Source organism: Nematostella vectensis, chromosome 13, assembly GCF_932526225.1.
Source record: "Nematostella vectensis chromosome 13, jaNemVect1.1, whole genome shotgun sequence".
In the NCBI taxonomy this organism is placed as follows: domain Eukaryota; kingdom Metazoa; phylum Cnidaria; class Anthozoa; order Actiniaria; family Edwardsiidae; genus Nematostella; species Nematostella vectensis.
The window spans coordinates 2,863,708-2,884,312 of NC_064046.1; the positions used below are offsets into that span (position 1 = coordinate 2,863,708).

At 43.1% G+C, this 20,605-nt stretch overlaps 2 protein-coding genes across 3 annotated transcripts in view; one reads left to right on the top strand and one right to left on the bottom strand.

The window, feature by feature from the left end:
• The first annotated feature begins 196 nt into the window (after positions 1–196).
• On the top strand, positions 197–12,222 carry LOC5513398 (sialate O-acetylesterase). Its single transcript, XM_032382924.2, has 7 exons — positions 197–613; positions 1,315–1,499; positions 2,921–3,059; positions 9,202–9,391; positions 9,934–10,183; positions 10,872–11,240; positions 11,345–12,222. The coding sequence occupies exons 1-7, from the start codon at positions 337–339 to the stop codon at positions 11,561–11,563; spliced, it is 1,629 nt and encodes a 542-aa protein (XP_032238815.2). The 5' UTR covers positions 197–336; the 3' UTR covers positions 11,564–12,222.
• Positions 12,157–20,605, bottom strand: part of LOC5513363 — a 19,237-nt gene continuing 10,788 nt past the window's right edge. The window contains exons 5-9 of one of the 2 annotated variants that reach the window (XM_048720525.1): positions 19,543–19,770; positions 16,563–17,741; positions 14,997–15,168; positions 13,874–14,185; positions 12,157–12,752 (exon numbers count right to left, since the gene is read on the bottom strand). In XM_048720525.1, coding sequence (XP_048576482.1) covers positions 12,683–12,752; positions 13,874–14,185; positions 14,997–15,168; positions 16,563–17,741; positions 19,543–19,770 — 1,961 coding nt within the window. In that variant the 3' untranslated portion in view covers positions 12,157–12,682. The remainder of the gene's footprint in view (positions 12,753–13,873; positions 14,186–14,996; positions 15,169–16,562; positions 17,742–19,542; positions 19,771–20,605) is intronic. The other variant, XM_048720526.1, reaches the window with a different exon arrangement.

The window sequence follows — 20,605 nt, forward strand, 5'->3', positions numbered from 1 at the left end:
ATTCCCGGATGAAGAATAAAAATACATTTTAGAAGGCCTACGATTTCATTTTTAAGCTAAACATTACTACAATGCGGTAGTAAAACAGAGCTAAGAATTTTGATTCGCCATGGATAAAAAAAGGAAAGAAAAAAAATAAATGTGTCGGTGGAATTCCACAGGTATCCCATGAATAATAATAGCACTCAAAATTTGTGACATTCACATGACTTTATCTGTTTATAACTGTTTATTGTTGTTCATTGTTCTAAATTTATTTCATTCTCCATCTTTTAAACCTAAATCGCCGTATTTGGAGAACGGAATCACATCTTAAAAGAACATTTTAAGCAAGCGATGACTTTCCTGTTCACGGCAAAACTTCTCGCCATCTTTTTAACAACAATTTGGATCGCGCAAAGTGTGGTTCTATCAAAACCCTTTGAAGCCCAAAGCGATGAGAAAGTTTTCCGTTTCGCCAATCTTTACGGTAATCACATGGTTTTACAGCAAGCTCCTCATCGTGCGACCGTCTGGGGCTACGGGGAACCTGGCCAGATCGTGAAAATTACGCTTGCTCCGGAACACATGATGAACTCGAAGACTATTTACAAAACTTCCGTTTCCAAGGCGTGTGAGTACCACCTGTTATAAGCGATCACTTGGTTATCTAAAATAGATAAAGTCAAGACATCTTGGTTTCACCAGTATATATTTGGCTGAAAAACCCTGATTGCTGATGCATTATTTCCCAGGCTGGGATATAGCCAATAAAGGGTAGGGCTCAATACAGTAGAACCCCGCTAACTAGAACTCGGCTAACTCCCCCCTAACTCGAACTAAGTTCGATTTCCCTTGAAGTTAATTTTGAGTCATTTTTACTCTGCTAACTCAAATTCCCCGCTAACTCGAACTCCCCGCTAACTCGAACTGATTTTTGCTTCCCCTCAGAGTTCGAGTTAGCGGGGTTCTTAGGGCTATTGATGCATGGCTATCTTTTTTACCAGGGCTGTAGCAGGGGGTGGGGCACTGGGACTATGTGCCCCCCAATATTTAAAAAAAAATATAAGGAAATGACCAGTAGGGGCGGGGCTTTGGCCTCTGCGCAGCTCTGTTTATGAAGCACCCCTTGTGCGCTTCTTCTCTAGTTGTTTTTTTTTAGTAATATTTTTGATGGTATGAAGTGCTAGTCTCCCGCGCAGCCGTCCTTTGTGTTGGTCACGCAACACTTCCTTCCTGTTGCATGACCGACACAAAGACTAATGAAGTGCTTGAATAGAGCTAAGTCTGTATTTTCTGGTAATTTTGCTCATTTCTTTTTACTGGTAACACTAGATGGCTCAGGTGATGCTGGTGTGTGGAAAGTGGCATTAGACCCACAAAAGGCTGGAGGTCCATATACAGTTCATGCCTCATCTGTGGTTAATGGGTCTGCTGTGGAAAGTCTACTTTCAGACGTGCTATTTGGAGATGTCTGGGTGTGCAGTGGACAAAGTAACATGGACTTTTCTATCACACAGGTAGTGTGTGTGCAAATTTTCCCTTCAGTCTTTTTGTCTGTCACACTGTCTGTCTGTCAGTGCTTTTATTTGTGTCTATCCACCTTTCATACTGTCTGTTGATGCTATAGCTGCAAAATAAATGTGCACCAGGCCTGTAGCCAGGATTTTGAGCAGTAGGGTTCGTTAGGGGACCATGAGCGGACTCTTTTCTCTTAGGTAGCTTGCAGTGGTACTCAATTTTCCTTCATTAGAGCAGACCGTCCAGTCGAGTGGGGCGGTTCTTGTGACCCCCCTGGCTACGGGCCTGTGCATCCACCAAAAAGTGTGTTCTTATTGCCAAATAACATACTCTATTCATCATCCTCAGGAACCAAGGGCATTGAGGTCAGCTTAACAAGGCATGAGTATGAGGTAGAACAAGGCTGATGGAGGGGGGAGGGGGTATGGGGTGGGAAAGAAAAAAAAAAGGAGCCATCCCCTCTTTGTGCCTTGTTACACTGACCTTAATGCTCTGGGTTCCCAAGGAAGTTTCTTCATATGATATCCTGACTACACACACTCTCTTTGTAAATCCTGGGTACATACATGCCTTACAAAGGCATTTACTTAGGATTGGCTGAGGGAGGGGGGGGGGGGGGGTATCAAGGTGCATCTGGTTATCAAGCTGTATTCCCTTTGCTTGAGCCTTGCTGTCAATCCTACTCAAATATCCTATCAAAATAAAGCCATTGCCATGATTTGTATTGATGATGATGATGACAAACTTTATTAAAGTGTCGAAGACCGTCTAGCTCAAGAAACGAAGACCGGACTAATATGGGGCCACAACCAAAACATCAAAATGAGAGGAAAAAAAATGTATCTGTAAATACTAAAATTGATATACTGATACTTTGTATTGATACTACTACTGCTTTATAACTGATTTAATTAATATGAGATAGAATAAAAAAAAATAATAATAATAATAAATAAAATAAATAAAAAATAAATGTAGAATTTATAAATAGTTATTAATTTTTGCACAAAGAGCAGCATTTTGTCCCATCATCAGTTAGGATGGAAATGTCGATTTCTCTTATTTGAGTTTAAAAGTATTTAAACTCGGTGACGATCTTATGGTGACCGACAGTTTCCCCCAAAGCTTTGGCCCAAGGTACCTTAAAGAGTGCTTTCCATAAGTAGTGGTGTTGTACCTTTTGAAGGGGGAGGGGAAATGAATTGAGTTTTTTTTTTTTTTTTTTGCTCTATCTTTTTTTCTGTCAAGAAGCAGGAATTGAATTGGTTAAAGGTTAGAAAATGAGACATAAGAAGGAGAGGAAGCAAAATAGAAGAATAAATAAAGAAAATCAGTATATAGTATATCCCACTCTAAAAAGAGACTCCAGTTATTCGTTTTTAATGAATAGTTTTATTTAACTATGTTTCTTAATGACTAGACTAACAACCCCAAAGAAGCAGCAGCTGAGGCCAACCACTATCCGCACATCAGGCTCTTCACTGCAGAGAGGTTTAACTCCACTTCACCCCTCTATGAGCTAAAGGCAATCCGTCAGCTGTGGTCTGTTGCCTCATCAGGTGAGAACTATGCTTAGATCAAATAATGTTGTTCCTGTTTCATCTAAAATATTAACATAATTCAGGGGCGGATCCAGGAATTCCAAAAAGGGGGGCAGCAAGGGTTTCAAGAAAAGGCGGGCTGGATTCATTGTTCTTTCAAAGATTTCCTTATATTTCTTGTTATTTTTAATCCAATTTTATATCTTAAAATAGGGGGGCATGGCCCGCTCTGTCTACCCCTAGACCTGCCCTTGTAATTTACTATAAATGCATTTATAGGTGGGGTACATCCTCTCAAAATAAAAAGGTCCACTTTTCGGGGGTAGGGAATAAACAAAATACCTAAAAGTGACATATTTCTTTGACTTTTCTATCAATGTTAGAGTGGACTTGAATGTAACAAACAATTGAGACTGATTAGAGATTTTAGATGCAAAGCCTTAGCCATGGTACTTCACAAATTATAAGGAAATGACTATGAGATGTACCCAGTACAGAGGGGAAGGGTGAACGTGCCCCCGGTGCCCCACCCCCTGCATATTTACAGGGTTATGATATATATTTTATCTATTTACAGAATAGTATTATCAATGACGTTTTGCAATCTTGAGTAATTGGAAAAAGGGACAATTTAGGCAAGGCTGTCATGCGCGCTTCTTTCTTCGCAACGCCATTTGCGCGCGCATTACCATAGAAACCTACCTCAACTACCAGAATGCAGTGCGCGCATTCTTAAGCTTGCACCAAACGAAGCGTGCGCTGCATGACGGTAGTTGAGGTAGGTTTCCATGGTGAGTGCGCGCGAATGCTTATAGCTGGAATGGCCTATTAATCCCGGTCTAGTCAATCGTTAAAAATCGATACCGATTTGGCAATCGATAAATCGAAAAAAATTGATTAGAGCTGTTTGATTTTTATCGATTGAATAAAAAAAAAACGTTTAAAATCGACCGATTTAAAAAAGTTAACGATTTTTATCGATTGATAAAGTAGTGAATGATTTTTATCGATTTATTACGAATTTTAATGCAATAGAAACCAAGCAGGTCGGCACAGCTATTTCAACCCTGACACAAGCTGATAACATGTCAGGTATTATTATATACCGAGTAAATGCTAACCAGGAAATATAATAAGCAATCGACACTACCCAACGGCCCGCATGTTTTTGCCTGACCGTCACATGTAATGCAGGCGTCTACCCGGTACCTTTTTCTCTCCTGTACACTCCCCCATTCCCCACCCTTTTTTTCTTTTTTGTTCAAAATCAGAGGGCGGCTACAAAAAAGCGCTCGAGGCTGGTTTTTCGCGATATAGACACTGGGTAAACGCCTGCAATACTGGTCTAAGGTTGTTCTATGTTCTCATGTCATCATTTGTTAGTTTGCTTTTTTGGCCCTTCTCTCTCGTGGTTGATTGTTTATATGACGAGCGGGCTACCGAATCGATTCCTTGGAAATATCAGAGTATGTTTGAAATTGGAACTCGATTTTTTTCGATATTTCCAAGGAATCCATTCGGTGGTCCGCTTGTCATATAAGACATCAAATGTGGCTGATACTATACGCTAAATAGAGCGGTTTGCAGTTACAGTTTTTTTAAAATAGCGTACCAAACCTTCTTATTTGCGAATAATTTGCACGTGCATCGCGCCTTGCCGATTATTAATACCTAATATGTTATTTGTGAGTTTACAAACTACATTGGTTATTTATGAATTTACAAACTCAGGGGCGTAGCCAAGGGGGTGGCCTTGGACCCCCCCTCCCCTTCTAGTAGCCAAATATACAGTAAATGTATGAGACATTATCTAAAATACAGGAGAAAATGCCTTGAAAGTCCCTTTTTGGTCCCCTGCTGTTAAAAATCCTGGCTACGCCGCTGAAACTACATTGGTTACAGATCAGATCGATCGCACGTTCCAAAGGGGCAAATAACGGGAAACAAGAATGAAAGATTCCGAACGTCGCGCATCGTCAAAATTATCTCTGCATTGAAACTGTTTACTGCTTTGGAAATCGAAAGTTTTCTGGTTCAGCTCCTGGCGTGCGATCTCCGTCAGACACAATAAGGTCAGTTTGGCCTGGAATTCCTGTTTGGCCGGCTTGACTAGGGGATACTGCTTTACAAGCTCTGTTTTCGATTCCTGCTTGACTGGCATTACTATGGGTTTCTTGTTTAAAGGCTTTGTTTTCGATTCCTGTTGGACTGGCTTTACACGTACTTTCTACTTGCTTTACTTGGCTAAGACAGCTGGTTGAGAGACGCTTGCTTCGCTGCGCTTGCTTCGCTCCGGCTGGACTAAGCATATCTTGGCTCATTCGGCCAAAAGAAGAGGTCGGAGGATGTGCACTGCATTGCGAAGATGCTCTTGTGTTATCTTCCCCTCTATATGTTAACCTGCTTGGTATAGTGGTGATGCCTTGCGAAGCTTTGCTTTTCTCGGAGTTGATAGCATCCAATCTACGGCGGAAAGGCGACCTTTTCAGCAAAGCGCCCCTCAGTTCGCCTGATCTGACGCAGTAAATAATGGGATTCAGTGATGAATTTAAGAACAGTATTGTTTCCATCCAAGGTACAAAGGAAAAGGCGAATGGGTCTTGCATCATTGAGGGCTGGAAAGTGCCAAGTATGAGCAGTATTAGAACGGGGATGTATGTGATCGTGAGCGCCCCGATAAGAATTAATACAGTCTTTACTGCCTTGTTATCTTTTTGCCTCTTCGCAATAACATCCAAAGATATTGCTTGTTGTTTGATGGCTCTCCTTTGCTTGTTGACCTCCATCAGAATACCACCATACCAGAAAACAATTAAAAACATAAATATGACGGTTTTACTCAGTGAAAACATGTTGCAAATGAAAAACATAATAGGGGAATAGGGTCGCGAATATCGGACGATGGCGAATGATGCGTTGATGAGCCAGAATATAACGCCAGCGCAGGTTAACCTTGTAGTAGTGATGTAGTCTTGGTATTTATAGGGCTGTGTTACGGCGACATATCGATCAAACGTGACAAGTGATAGCTGGTACAGAGATACGCCCGAGAAAATGTAGACACAAAAGTGAATGGCGTTTTCCAGTGTGCAGAACGGACCAGTCTGGGTCAAATGAGTTATTTCGCGCGCTACGAACAAAGACTGTGAAAGGAGACCACTAAAGAAGTCCGTCGCGGCTAGAAAACTTAGTGCGACGTTGGAATTTATTTCTCGAAGCGTAGACTCGCTTGCGATAGTGATAATGACTAATGCATTGAACACCACAGCAATCGGTTGAGTTAGGATACAGGTGATAATTGCTGTGATGGAGGAGAATCTCGTTGCTGTATCCGTGAAGGTCGGATTCCAAGTGACAAAGTTTGAGAGAGCGCATTCGATGAAGCCTGTCTGGGTAGAACTGTTCATTTCGTCAAGACAATCCAACGTGATTTTCTTCTTTGAGTGCTCAGGTTTTTAACGGAGGAGTTGGTTGTCGGAGAGCTTTATTCCATGAGAAATAAATACCCTTTTGGTTAATAATTGCACGGAGAAGCCGTGAAAATTACTTCCCCAAAAGACAAGCACTTTTTGATTTGAGATAAAAGAGATTCTATGTTGTTACCGGTTTGTTGTTCTGACCATTTGTCAGCTCTTCATAGTGTACACTACAAAATGAGTTTTGTCGCCATCGCGACTGTTTTTCTGAACGCGTTTTCTGAATGCATCTTAATTCTGTTTTGGACATCCATTATTACTGTCGAATCCGTTGTGTCGCGACCCGCGTTTTCAAAACACGATTTGTTTTGGTTTCCTGTTCCGTCAGTAAAACCATTCTGAGCCAATCAGAGTCTCGCTTTGTGCACTTCCTGGCTATCCTCTGGACGAAAACCAGACAGTGTCGCGACAGAAAGCCATGCAACTGCACTAGGCGAGAGATGGCAAGAATCTGATTGCCTTAGATTAATTTGACTGGCGGAACAGAAAATCCCAAAAGACAAAAACAAATCGATGTTTTGAAAATGCGGCGTCGCGATACAACGGATTCGACAGTAAAACAAATGTCACTTTTCGTGCCGTTTCAAAATACATTCCGAGGTCTAAAAAGCATCTTGTTTGTTTGTGTACCGCCTCCTCCTTATAATTAATCTTTATAGTGTTACATTTTTTGAAATTTTATCTTTTTCGGCAGACATGTTTGAGTAATAATAGTTACTTTTGCGATCATCAGAATACAGCATACGCCAAAAAACACAGTCTTTGAAAAATATTGAGATTATTAGGGTTTGTTACAACAACCGATTGCTGAATAATTGATGTTATTCGAATGTCGAAGTTTGGAAAAAAACGACTGCAGTACGAAAACAAAATGCGAGAACCCTCTAAAATATGCTTTATCTAATAAATAAATCGGGTTTCAAGGGTCACGCCTGTGAAATATAACGATATTCCGTTGGGCCGATCTTCCTCAAAATTGACTATAACAATCTGAACATCTTGAGATAGATGAACATACTGCCAATCAAATCGTTCACGGAAAGAAAACTATCCTCTGAATGTTCGATTTGGTATTCCCCTTATAAAAATTTGCAAACATTAACATTTGGATAACGTGTTTTTTTAGTTTTGCGCTTGGCTGAGAAAGCAGCACATTTTCGCTATTATCGTGATTCAAATGTATTGATTTTGATCGCTTTTAGCTTTTTGTAGACTGTTTAAACACTTACCTCTTGAACATGATCTAAGCTAGGTTATGAAAAAGCAGCTGCAACAGATTAGAGTTGAATGTCTATATGCGTAACGACGCAATAGGCAATTTTGCTGTATCGGTTTCTCTTCCAAACTCCCAGAAACCGCAGAGCTTCGGTTGTTATGGATTAGCCTCGATTCACAGGTTGGTGACCCTCGAGTCCACCAGAAATCTCAAGATGTTTAAATAGTTTCATAACAATTTGTAACAATTAGAGAAATCGGGTAAATAACTATTTGATGGGGAGCGCTTTAAAAATGTGCATGATTTTTTTGGGAAACCAGTCCTTTGAAAAGAGGCGGACAACCTTATTTTTCACATTTTAAGAAAACATTTGTCAGAATGGCTGTACGTAGTATACTTCTATTTTTTTGCCTCTACTTTCCCATCAATCGCATCCTATGAAGTCTATTCCTCTACAATCTTTACGTGAGGACAATTTCAGATTGTAAAAATCTCCCACCAACTTTTATGACACTCTCATATGATGAATGCAATAACATTCTACCTCCCAAAAAGCATTTAATTATCTACATTTTTCTTTATTTGTTTTTTAATTATTTCTGTTATCTTGCATAGTGCCATGCTTTGATGTCGCAAGTCAAATAAATAGATGTAGATCTATTTAATCTCTTAGCTTAATTGCTTATTTGTTTCCTACAGGTTCATACACTTCAGCCTCGATCAAACGGAGATGAGAGTTGATGAGAGTCGATGATGACAGTACCAGCTTTCACGTCCGTTTGACTGTGCAATCTCACACACTCTCACTGGCTCTTATTTACGTTGAACATGTTCAAATTCGACTTATTGAGTGTTGGTTGATCGCTCGAATGAATGAATAAGCTGATGAGAGTATTTCGGTCAGCAGTTTTCATTCAAAGTGGAATTTAACGTGTAATTTCCGATTCAGTTTTTAATCCTGAACTCAAATCATTATTTCAAAACCTTATGTTCATCCCCCCCAGAAAAAAAAAATTGAACGCGTTTTTCCTTGAAAGCAGGGCCGTAGCAGGGTGTGGGGCGCGTGCCCCCCCCCAATATTTCCAATAATTATAAGAAAATGACGATTAGAGCGTGGCTGTGGCCCCCAATTATTTCTTAATGTTTTTGTATCGTATCCCCCCCCCCCCCTCAATATTTCAAAGCCTGCTACGTGAGTAGCGCGCGCTTGTTTACATGAGAGTAGCACGGGCTGGTTGTTTGACCACTCTCACTAACTCTCAAAGGCCGTTTGGTCGGAACCCTGAGAGGGCTAGAAAGAGCTGAACTCTCATTAACTCTCATCAACTCTTATCGGCTCTCAACTCCGTTTGATCGAAGCTTTTCTTCTTTGTGATGAAGTATATTGTTCCCTCACCGTCTCCCACTCTCTACCGCACGCTTGTTACACCCACGTAATGACACTCCCCCTTCTTGTTGATCACTTCAGCTAGCATAAATGGCGGAGCGTGGAAGTACTTTTCCGCCGTGTGCTGGTTCTATGGGAAAAACCTGTTTGACCGGTTACAGTATCCCATTGGACTCATATCGACCACGTGGGGAGGGACGGCTATCGAGGAATGGTCATCCCCGGACTCCCTCGCCAAGTGTGGGATCCAATCCTTCGACTCCAGTAAAGTGTAAGTGCTGAATAACGTATGCGCATGCGCGTGCTCTGGCGAAAGAAAGTGTTGAATCCCCGTTGAATCTATCGTTCGGGTGAAGGTACGAAAGGATGACTTCAGTCGCTGTTTTGACTAGATGTTCAGCATTAAAACCATACTGTACAAAAGATGACAGATTTGTTTGATAATGAGGGAGTCACAAAGAAAATTATAGTCTTAGCTACCAAAAGGCTAGTTTAACAGCGCAGTACTGGAACTAGTCTTGCGTTTTTCAGCACTGGCAGTGCAAGACTGGTCACGATAGCGTTCTAGAGGCCTGGGGCAAGTCTACCTCGTGCCCATACGGCCAAGGACCCTGGGTTTTTCCAAGGGATTTGAAACTCGAATATTCCGTAGATGGGTCTGCGATAAAAAATGCTGGTTTCCATATGATCGCACTCGACTGCACAAGATCGCACACCCCTAAAAACCGGAGCAAGTATTACATGCTCACAAAAAGGCTTAGTTATACCTGATGTATACCAGTATAAATATTTTATCTCTCGAAATCTTCCTAGATTCCACGCCGCTGAGGAGAAGACTCTAGGTCCGTTCCCTAACGGCGGCTCCGGCCTGTACAACGGCATGGTCCACCCCTTTCTCAACATCTCCATATATGGTGTTATCTGGTACCAGGGCGAGTCGAATAGCGGAGCCCCGCAGACGTATAACTGTACATTCCCAGCCATGATCGAGGACTGGAGGCGCAAGTGGTTCAGCGGTACTTCACATGACACAGATCCCGAGTTCCCTTTCGGGTTTGTTCAGGTATTTCAGGATTACCTGCCTCGTAACCAGGCGCTTTCTAGCGTGACCGGACTAAGCGCGCAGGGGTGCGTGGGTAGAACGAAGAATTCGTTTCTCCCGTCGACCCTTCCCTTGGTCCTTTGCGCCATCGCTAAACCTTCCCATGGTTCATTGCGCTCACTAGTCTCGAATTGCTTTTAGCGACAGTGATATTTTCTCTTGTTTTTACTGACTTTAGACGCCTGGGTACGAGGCAGAGGATTTACTATAAAATATATAGATGACCCCTACTTTCTTTCAAGCCACAATTTTAAGTAATCTCCTCTATCTTTCACAAATTCAAAGCAAAGCAATTGAAATATCAGGGCCTTACCCAGGATTTTTCTTCGGGGGTGGGGGGGTGGGGAGGGAAAGAGTATTAGACTTACCAGAGTGATGTAGCTTATGATTAATAGTTATGTCTACAAAAAGCACATCCATTGGTAACCGAGAGTGGACCTTCGGACCTGCACCCCCCCTCCCTCCCTGGGTACGGGCCTGAATACTGCTTGCAGCCCGTCTTTTGGCGAACGTAAAAATTAAACGTATCGCCAAGTTTCCTCGCCACCCAATACGTCCTCGTGCCCTGAAGCGTCTGTACAAGTGAACCCATCTTTATTGGACATCTTTATACCAGTCATACTCAGCGATCAATCATATTTAACCTCAGCTTTCCAGCTACACATCCGACCCAACATTGATCGATGGTTTTCCTGCCATTCGTTGGGCACAAACTGCTGACCAAGGCTACGTCCCCAATTCGAGCATGCGTAATGTTTTCATGGCGGTTGCCATGGATCTTGGGAACGCGACTTCGCCCTACGGAAGCATTCACCCTACCGACAAACGAGACGTTGGGTTCAGACTGGGTCTAGCCGGGCGCGCAATCGCTTATGGGGAGCCTGGTGTCTATCATACGGGACCTTTGATTGTGGAGGTGAAGTCACATGCTTCCTCAAAAGACGGCTGGGGAGTTGAGCTTGCTTATACAAACGTCGGCGTAGAAGGGTTGGAAGTCCGACAAGCTGGAGGATTTGAGGTGTGTTTATTTTTCCTTGTAATGGTGGAGTAAGCCGTGCATAGCAAGTTTTCTATGAAATCCTCTTTTGTTCCTTATTGCACAAAGCTTTGTTTCACTTTTAGCTCTTCTGCAAGTCTTCCTCCAAATGGCTTCCCGCCAAAATCACTGAAAGTGCTTTCTATACCGTGAGCCTGCAAGGCGTATGTCCAGCGGGTCCTGGTGACGTCACGGCCGTACGGTATGCGTGGAGGACGGATCCATGTGATTTCAAGAAGTGCGCTGTGTACAGCAAGGCCGAGGAACTACCGGCTGGTCCTTACATAAAGTATGCACCTTTCTAAGAGGACGTACTTCATCTGCTAGGGACTGGTCCGAATCTTTTAACACCACAGCGAGTGTGAGAGAATCGGCGGGAGATGGTAAACATTTGTCAAACTCTTAGATTGTTTTAGATTTGGAATCACTCATTTTATTTAAGAAGAATTTTAATGAAATTTCGATTAAATGTTGATTCTTTCAAATTTGTGGATTGTTTGCTTACAGGCCCTTACGTTTATAGATTACAAAACACTCTATTTATCGAGAATTTTTTATTGAATTTTATTATGCGTTTATAAATGAAAATGTATGTGCATGGCACTCTACATGGTTTTGTGTTCTTTTAATTGTCACTGACATTAGCATAGCCTTGTTGATGACTTGTGTGCATTTCTACAACATTTGTTTTGCTTTTGATTATTCGTATTGTGATGTGGAAAGTGTTAAGTGGTGTTGTTGTTTTTTCAGCTTTTGTCAACCGCCATTTTGTCATTCTAGCAAATTACCGAGAAAGCATCCATTTTTATCGGTTGATTTGCTGAAACGAGTATTTCTTCGCAATTTGCCTCCCAATGCTTAATGAAATTATAACAACTGTGTGACCGACTAATACCCCTTATATTGAATAATTGATATTTAATAGAAACAATTCTCAACCCCAATAAATTACCATGTGTCAGAATTATAGTTGTGTTTCCTCGCATTCACTGAGTTTCAAAAAAAAGAGCTACTTTCTTAGAGAAGTGTTCCCTCAGCATAAATTCTGCTGTTCTATTCGGCGACCCTGTGGTTGGCCATGAGGCAGAATGCTCCGGATGACGTCACACCATCAACCATAAAATCCGAAAAGAACGCCATTAACTAAGCTCGTTTACTCAACTTTTTTAGGGTGCTGCTATCACGTTCTACGTTTGTTAAGAAATACAGCAACACCCGATTGGGTCATTGTCATTAATGTGTTCTAAATTGCGTAAAGTACCACCTGGCCTGCTAACATGTCTTGTTTCCGAACGCGCGAAGGCCCTTACTGGACCCAAGGTTCCAGTGCTCCTCAATCATTTAGCCCCACAGGGCTTTCGAAGTTCGAAAACAAAATATCTCCGATTTACCCAAAATGAAGAGGAGGTTGTTGATCCTTTGTCCTATTTAATTCCTAAATCAGCTAGCTCTTCCTTCACGTCGCTGAGATAAAATGGATCTGGATAGCCATAACTAAAGATAAAACAAACAAAAGACATCAATCAACGAGTTGAATTGAGGTTTGACTGCATTAGCCTTCCTGACGTCCTGATGGTGATGAAGATAAAAGTTCTTTTAAGGCAACTTTGTTTAAAAAAAAGAAAACCTTGTTATTGCGGCTACCTCGTTGATAAGAGCAGATTCCAAAATATAAACGAAAAAAAAAGGTTCTATTCGATTTCTGGACATCCCGTTTATAAGGACAGTACGTCCCAATATTGTGTTCTTTTCAGCGAGGTTCCTACACTAACTTATAAGGACATTTAAAAAGACCATCACACCTCTATTTAAGCTCTCGCACAACACCGGGTCAAACGAAGAATCCGTATTCATCAGCTTACTCGAGCGAGTAAGTGAGATACTTTCAATGAAATTTTGTCAATCACTTGTTTTCAATGCCTGTGAACTCTAGTCGACGATTTCCAAAAGCTAAATCGCCTTCTGGTTTCCGTCATTTAAAATCCTTGACGAGTTTTCATTAGCCGACACTAAAATGGTTTTCAATAACGCCAACTCTAAGCTTGATCAACAGTCCTTTAGGCTGATTTAGACAGCACGATTTAGTCGTATGCGACCTGCCTACGACATGTCTTAGCCCTGAATTACATACTTCGACTTTCCTTGTCGAGCATCGTAGCGAAGTCGTAGCCTGATTTACACTCTACGACTCGAGTTGTAGAGGTGTCGCGGGCAAGTCGTATACGACTAAATCGCGCTGTTTAATTCTCACTTCAACACTCACTTCAATATTCCATAAACATATTAACACCAGGCCCGTACCCAGGATTTTTCTTGGGGGGGGGGGTGTGCGAAATCCGAAAAAGTGACCTTATTTTTTTCAGGGGGGAGGGGAGGGAGGAGCAAAAGAAAGAACAAAAAGGGATTCTTTTATGCCTTTTCAGTATCTCCACGTGACGATTATTGTCGGCTTTGGCTACATACCGGAGTGATCTAGCTGATGATTTTTAGTTTTGTCTACATATAGCACGTCTATTGAGAACCAAAAGTGGACTTTCGGCCGCTGCACCCCCCCCCCCCCATGGGTACGGGCCTGAACACTTACTTCAACATTCCTTATACATACTAACACTCACTTCTCTGGTCCTCCATGCACGCTAGTCTTGTGGAGGACATTCCACACAATCTGGTTATCCAAACCGGAAGACAACGATCGGCCAACTTTAAACACAAGTCTCGCGTCAAAGGCTTTCCTTAGTAACCTGAGCACCTCACGCCCCTCAGGGGTGTCCGGTAGGTAGGCTTTCCGGACAGTTCCGTCGTATGGTTGTCCAGGATTGGGATGGTGGGGGTACTGGATTCCGGACGGAAACGCGTATTGTATGACAATTGAGCCAGCCGTCTCGTAGCCAGGAAGAATATGCGGCTGTGTGCGGTGCAACATTGACCTGGTCAACATAAGATATGACGTCATTTCTGGGTAAACAAAATGCCTGGATAGAATAGCAAACACAGAGGCGGATACAGGGGGGGGGGGGTGGACTGGGTGGATTTTTTGAAGAAAATAAATGTCTGAGGGATGGGAGATACTGTCCATTTTTAACTCGTGAATGCTTGCAAAGCATCTATGACCACAGCGTCCCAGGTTCGAATCCCACTGAAGGCACTAATTGTTTTTTGTTACTTTACATTTTACTTTTTCTAATAATAATTAATTACTGTTCTTGGTGTGTCCTTACATCGAAAAGAAAAAAGGTATAAGGACATTTTTATGTACTCTCAGCATCTTGGATGTGTTCATGCTTTGTTCAGTGTCCTGTATATCTTTTATGCACACAAGAAAATACCTAGGAAAATACATTTGCATTCACGAGTTGGCTCACAGAGCCATTGATTCTTTGCCTGCTTGACTTTGCTGACCTAGGCCCCAGGGATACCGTTTTGCACTACCACAGGCGGCTTTTACGCGTGGTCGCTCCATAAGACAAAGGACAACATGTGAGACATGGGAGTGGTGAGCAAAAGCATTGAGGGCCTTATATCAGGAACAAGAAAGGGTGCAATGAGAAATGATAATGATGATTATCGGTTATTTCATTAATTAATCTTTAACAAGAACTTGTTTTATTTCATCGTATAAGGAGACATGCAAACTCGGCACCAACAACGGTTAACTCGCCATCGTAGGGGTAGCGAGTTAATTAACCCGTAGGGGTAGCGAGTCGAAGGAAGTTGACCGGATACCTGTTGACGACTTACCCATCTGGTTGGTTTCCCTGTACGATGACTTGTTGGGTTTCCTGTGGAGCTCTACATACGGGACAATGAGGGAATTGTTTCGTTGCTTGCGTCAGACAACTCGCGCAGAATTTGTGCTGACAGGGCAGCGTCTCTGGCTGGCGAAGACGTTTATAGCAGATCGGACACTTGCCTACAAGATAGATAAACATACATATTCTAAATATACACCAAAAACTTAAAGCCCGTCGATCCCACTTGACCGCGTGAAGCGTGGTTTCGTAGGCTATGAAACCCTATGAATATGAGATACTCATCTGAGTAGTAAATTTAATCCGCTTGAGTCACGGTAAATTTCAATCCATCCTACAACTAAACAGACTCAATTCTATTTCTTAAGTATCATATAATACAAAGAAATTTTTATCTTGAAAAATGATTAGAGTTTTGAATATTCAAAACAAAAACAAAACAATATTGTCACGAAAGTCGGATCCATAGACTATAATTGAACGAAAAAACTGACCCTCGTACATTAGCCTCGTGTATATCCCCCCAGAAAATAAACCTGCGTAATATAAGCTCAATTTTCACGGAAACGCAAACATATTTGTCATCTTTTCTAAGAACAATGAACTTGCGAGATGATTTTATAGACGACCAAGACACATTCTGCTGTATCGAAATGTTATCGTTCAACCTTCTTTAAACACGAACGCGCGCTATAAAAGGGATGGCTCAGCCCCCTTTTTCGTAAGCTCTCGCGCAAATCGTCGTCATTCACAACTAGACTTCATTGGGTGTGGACCTCTGTAACCGCCGGAAGAAAACATGCTAAAAGTAAAGCCGTACGACAAACTACGCGCGCGCGTGCGAACAACGAATTTGAAATATTCATCGCTTCAAAACCTATCTATTCCTCGCTATTTTTCGTCCTGTTTTAAGAAACAGCAAATGAAAAGGCTAGGTTTGCTTAAATAGTGTGTTATCGGCCACTCTAGAACTCGGAAAACGCGAAAAATATTTCAAAATAGTGAAAGCAGTGTGTCTATTGGAAGTTTCTTTGAGGATGTGATTGATAATTTAGAGCGGATGGCCTGTTAAATATTTCGGATTCTAATAGATTCTTTTGTCCTTTAACGGTTGAGGTTTCCGTCGGACCTCCGGAAGTAAACTGGTGACAATGCGGCTTTAATGAGTTATTAGGCCCGTACCTAGGGGATGCACCCACCCCCCCCCCCCCCCCCCCCCCCCCACAACAGCCGAAGGTCCATTTTCGGGTCTCAATACACGTGCTATTTGTAGACAAAACTATAAAGCATAAGCTAGATCACTCTGTTATGTCATTAATCCATAAGTCAGACTTGTATTCTAGCCAAATCCGTCAATAAACGTCTCGCGGAGATACTGCAAAGCCATAAAAAATGTTCTTTCGGGGGTGGTCAGATTTTTATCAGAAAACTCACTCCCTTAGAAAAATTAGGTAAGAAAAATCCTGGGTACGGGCCTGGTTATATCATAAATCTATGACCCTGAGGAATAAAAAAAATACAACAAAAGGCATAGTGGGTAATGCACGTGCATTACCTTCCAGATCATCACTGCTTTTGGAGGGAATACTGAGGAGACCCTCATCCTTTCGATGCCCGCGGAACTCTTTCGGTCGGGCGCCGCCGAGCAACCGGGAAGGGGGGTCAGCGACTTTCTTATCTGCAGTGGGGCTAGGCCCAGTGGCAGGCTTTGCTTGCGCCCGAGATCTTGTATCGGCAGCTTGGGTTGATTGCGTGCGTTGGCTTAAGTCAGCGGTTGGCTTTGTCGGAGGGCGGGCGTTGCGGTCAGTTTGCGCATTTGATTCAGCGGCTGGTTTAGCTTGTTGTCCCTGACCAGGTCTCCTAGCTGTCTCATTCCATTCCCTTTTTTGACCTCTCCATCGCCCGTAGCCCGTTTCCGGCCTTTGATTGACAGGTGGATGTTTTATGTCTGATTTGCTGGCTGTAAACTTATTTTGATCAATAGCTTTGCCTTTATCTTGACCATTCGAATCTGGTTTATTCCACGAAGATATTATCTTCTTTATGCGGCTAGTTTCAGAATAACCGATCCCCGTAACCATCTCATCACTATTCTTTTTCTCTGTTTTCTTGTCGGAAGATGACGGTCCTTTATCTTTCTTGGACAAACTTCTTTCATTCGGCGAGGAACCGGATACCGGGCGCCCGGACTTTCCACCACTCGGCACAGAACCGGGTACCGGGCTACCGGAATTTCCACCATTTGACACGGAACTGGGTACTGGGCTACCGGACTTTTCACCACTCGGCAACGAAGTGGGTACCGTACTCCCGGACTTTCCACCACTTGGCAAAGAACCGGTTACTGGGCTACCGGACTTTCCACCACTCGGCAACGAAGTGGGTACCGGACTCCCTGACTTTTCACCAGTCCCTTCCCCATACCTTCTCCTAAACTCCGCCATGAATGCCCTGACAGTTGGTTCATCAATATTGACAAGGCGGATGTCTGAGACCCCGGGCATCCCAGATTCATTCCTTTTCTCTGCATAATGCTCCACAGCATCTAACATCACCTGTGCGCAAATCTCCTTGGGAACTCCGTAGATTCCTGAGCTGATGGCAGGGAAAGCGATAGAGCATAAGTTGATGTTGTCAGCGGTGTACAGGCTCTCTAGGCATGCGCGGAAAAGCTGGTTTTTTACTTGTTCTGGCGTCGCGCCCCCCCATGTGGGACCCACGGCATGAATCACAGCTAGAGAAAATGGAAGAACGGTTTGAATGGAAACGCGAGATAAAGTCTAAAACAAATCATAACCACAAATTTGTCACGCCATTGTCATGGTTATACTACAACTGTCAAGCCATTGTCATGACTACGCTACAACCGTCACGCCGTTGTCATGGTTACACTACAACTATAACGGCGTTTTCATGGTTATACTACAACCGTCACATTAATGCCATGGTTACACTACAACTGAAACCCAAATTGTCATGGTTGCCCTACAACCGTCACGCCATTGTCACGGTTACAAAACAACTTTCACACCATTGTCATGGTTACAATACGACCTTCATGACATGATCGCAAACTTTCAAAATGGTTATAATGGAGTGATGTAACGCCACTACATGGTCACGGAGCATTCGTGGTCACGTTCACAATGCAGTGATGTAACGCCACTACATGGTCACCGAGCATTTGTTGTCACGTATACAATGCAGTGATGTAACGCCACTACATGGTCACGGAGTATTCGTGGTAACGTTCACAATGCAGTGATGTAACGCCACTACATGGTCACGGAGCATTCGTGGTCACGTTCACAATGCAGTGAAGTAACGCCACTACATGGTCACCGAGCATTTGTGGTCACGTTCACAATGCAGTGATGTAACGCCACTACATGGTCGCGGAGCATTCGTGGTCACGTTCACAATACAGTGATGTAACGCCACTAAATGGTCACCGAGCATTTGTTGTCACGTATACAATGCAGTGATGTAACGCCACTACATGGTCACGGAGCATTTGTTGTCACGTTCACAATGCAGTGATGTAACGCCACTACATGGTCACCGAGCATTTGTTGTCACGTATACAATGCAGTGATGTAACGCCACTACATGGTCACGGAGCATTTGTTGTCACGTTCACAATGCAGTGATGTAACGCCACTACATGGTCGCGGAGCATTCGTGGTCACGTTCACAATGCAGTGATGTAACGCCACTACATGGTCACGGAGCATTCGTGGTTACGTTCACAATGCAGTGAAGTAACGCCACTACATGGTCACCGAGCATTTGTTGTCACGTATACAATGCAGTGATGTAACGCCACTACATGGTCACGGAGTATTCGTGGTAACGTTCACAATGCAGTGATGTAACGCCACTACATGGTCACGGAGCATTTGTTGTCACGTATACAATGCAGTGATGTAACGCCACTAAATGGTCACGGAGCATTCGTGGTCACGTTCACAATGCAGTTATGTAACGCCACTACATGGTCGCGGAGCATTCGTTGTCACGTTCACAATGCAGTGATGTAACGCCACTAAATGGTCACGGAGCATTCGTGGTCACGTTCACAATGCAGTGATGTAACGCCACTAAATGGTCACGGAGCATTCGTGGTCACGTTCACAATGCAGTGATGTAACGCCAGGATATGGTCACGGAGCATTCGTGGTCACGTTGATTATGCAGTGATGTAGCGCCACTACATGGTCATGGAGCATTCGTGGTCACAGTCACAATGCAGTAATGTAACGCCATGACATGGTGACGGGACATTCGTTGTCACGGTCATAATGAGGTAATTAACGCCATGACATTGTCAGGGAAATTCGCGATCACAATGCAGTGATGATAACGCCATCAAAAGGGCACGGTTATTTAAGTATAATCAAGGGACTGGCAACCATTTGTCAAGGATGGGGAGACGTTGCTTAAATATGCGACTTTGAGAAGTCATTTGAGATGATTTACGTGAAGAGATTGCGAGACGTATAAGAGCTACAATTAAGGCCATTTCTAAGACATACCTTTACAAAGAAGCTTTCCAGCGTTTGTTTGCACAGCATCGCCAACTTCAAGACGGCCGAAACGCCCAACGATCTGGTAGCACTCTTCTTGTATGGACCAGCCCCCCTTGGCGAGTATGGCCCCCGCCACACCCCCTCCGTGGATGAGGTCGCAGTTGGCCGCATTCACTACCGCATCTGCTCGCTCATTGGTAATGTCACCCTGGTAAACGGTCACCGTGACGGGGCCTGTGGAATATGATCGTTTACGATGACGTCTATGACTTATACGTTTGCTCTTTTGTAGGATTGGGGCCCTGTACGACATTAGATTTTTTTCGGGGGATAAACTTTTTTCTCACGCTGTGTTCGTTATTTTTTTTTTTCGCTGATCCTAAGCGTAGTGTACTGGCATTATTTATTGTATAGCACTGTTTTTGTAGCTCGCTCGGTCATTTCCTTATAAGGCATTACATACCATATTTGGGAGTCCGCTTCAATCATTTTTTCGCTTTTTTATCGCTCTAGAGCTTTGTAAGTCGAGAATTTTCACGTAAACTTGCAGGAATTCGTGTTTACTACGATTTTGCTGGCAGCCATCTTGGAAATAGTTAACTAGCAGTGTTTCTTTTTTATTAGAAAGAGAATTCGAATGTCGAGAATTCAGCATTTTTGACATGTCCCGTCACCATGTCATAGCGTTACATTACTGCATTGCGACTGTGATCACGAATGCTCCATGACCATGTAGTGGCGCTACATCACTGCATTATCAACGTGACCACGAATTCTCCGTGACCATGTCATGGCGTCACATCACTGCATTGTGAACGTGACCACGAATGCTCCGTGACCATGTCATGGCGTTACATCACTGCATTGGGAACATGACCACGTGTAACGAAAACTGGACCACGGGTATTTCAAGTCGACATGCTTAAGACACTGACCGCTTATTGGGTTTACTGTGTGTGAAAGTAAGAGCCTGGGCTTTTGGTGATATCATCAACCGCAAGAAAAGGAAAGCTAGGGGAAAAAATGCTGAATTCTCGACATTCGAATTCTCTCTCTCTCTCTCTCTCTC

Excerpts from the sequence above, each read along its gene's own strand:
- LOC5513398 (XM_032382924.2), top strand. The coding sequence starts at position 337 with ATGACTTTCCTGTTCACGGCAAAACTTCTCGCCATCTTTTTAACAACA. Across the intron at positions 1,500-2,920 it reads TGGACTTTTCTATCACACAG|ACTAACAACCCCAAAGAAGC; the intron begins GTAGTGTGTGTG and ends CTTAATGACTAG. Across the intron at positions 9,392-9,933 it reads TCCTTCGACTCCAGTAAAGT|ATTCCACGCCGCTGAGGAGA; the intron begins GTAAGTGCTGAA and ends AAATCTTCCTAG.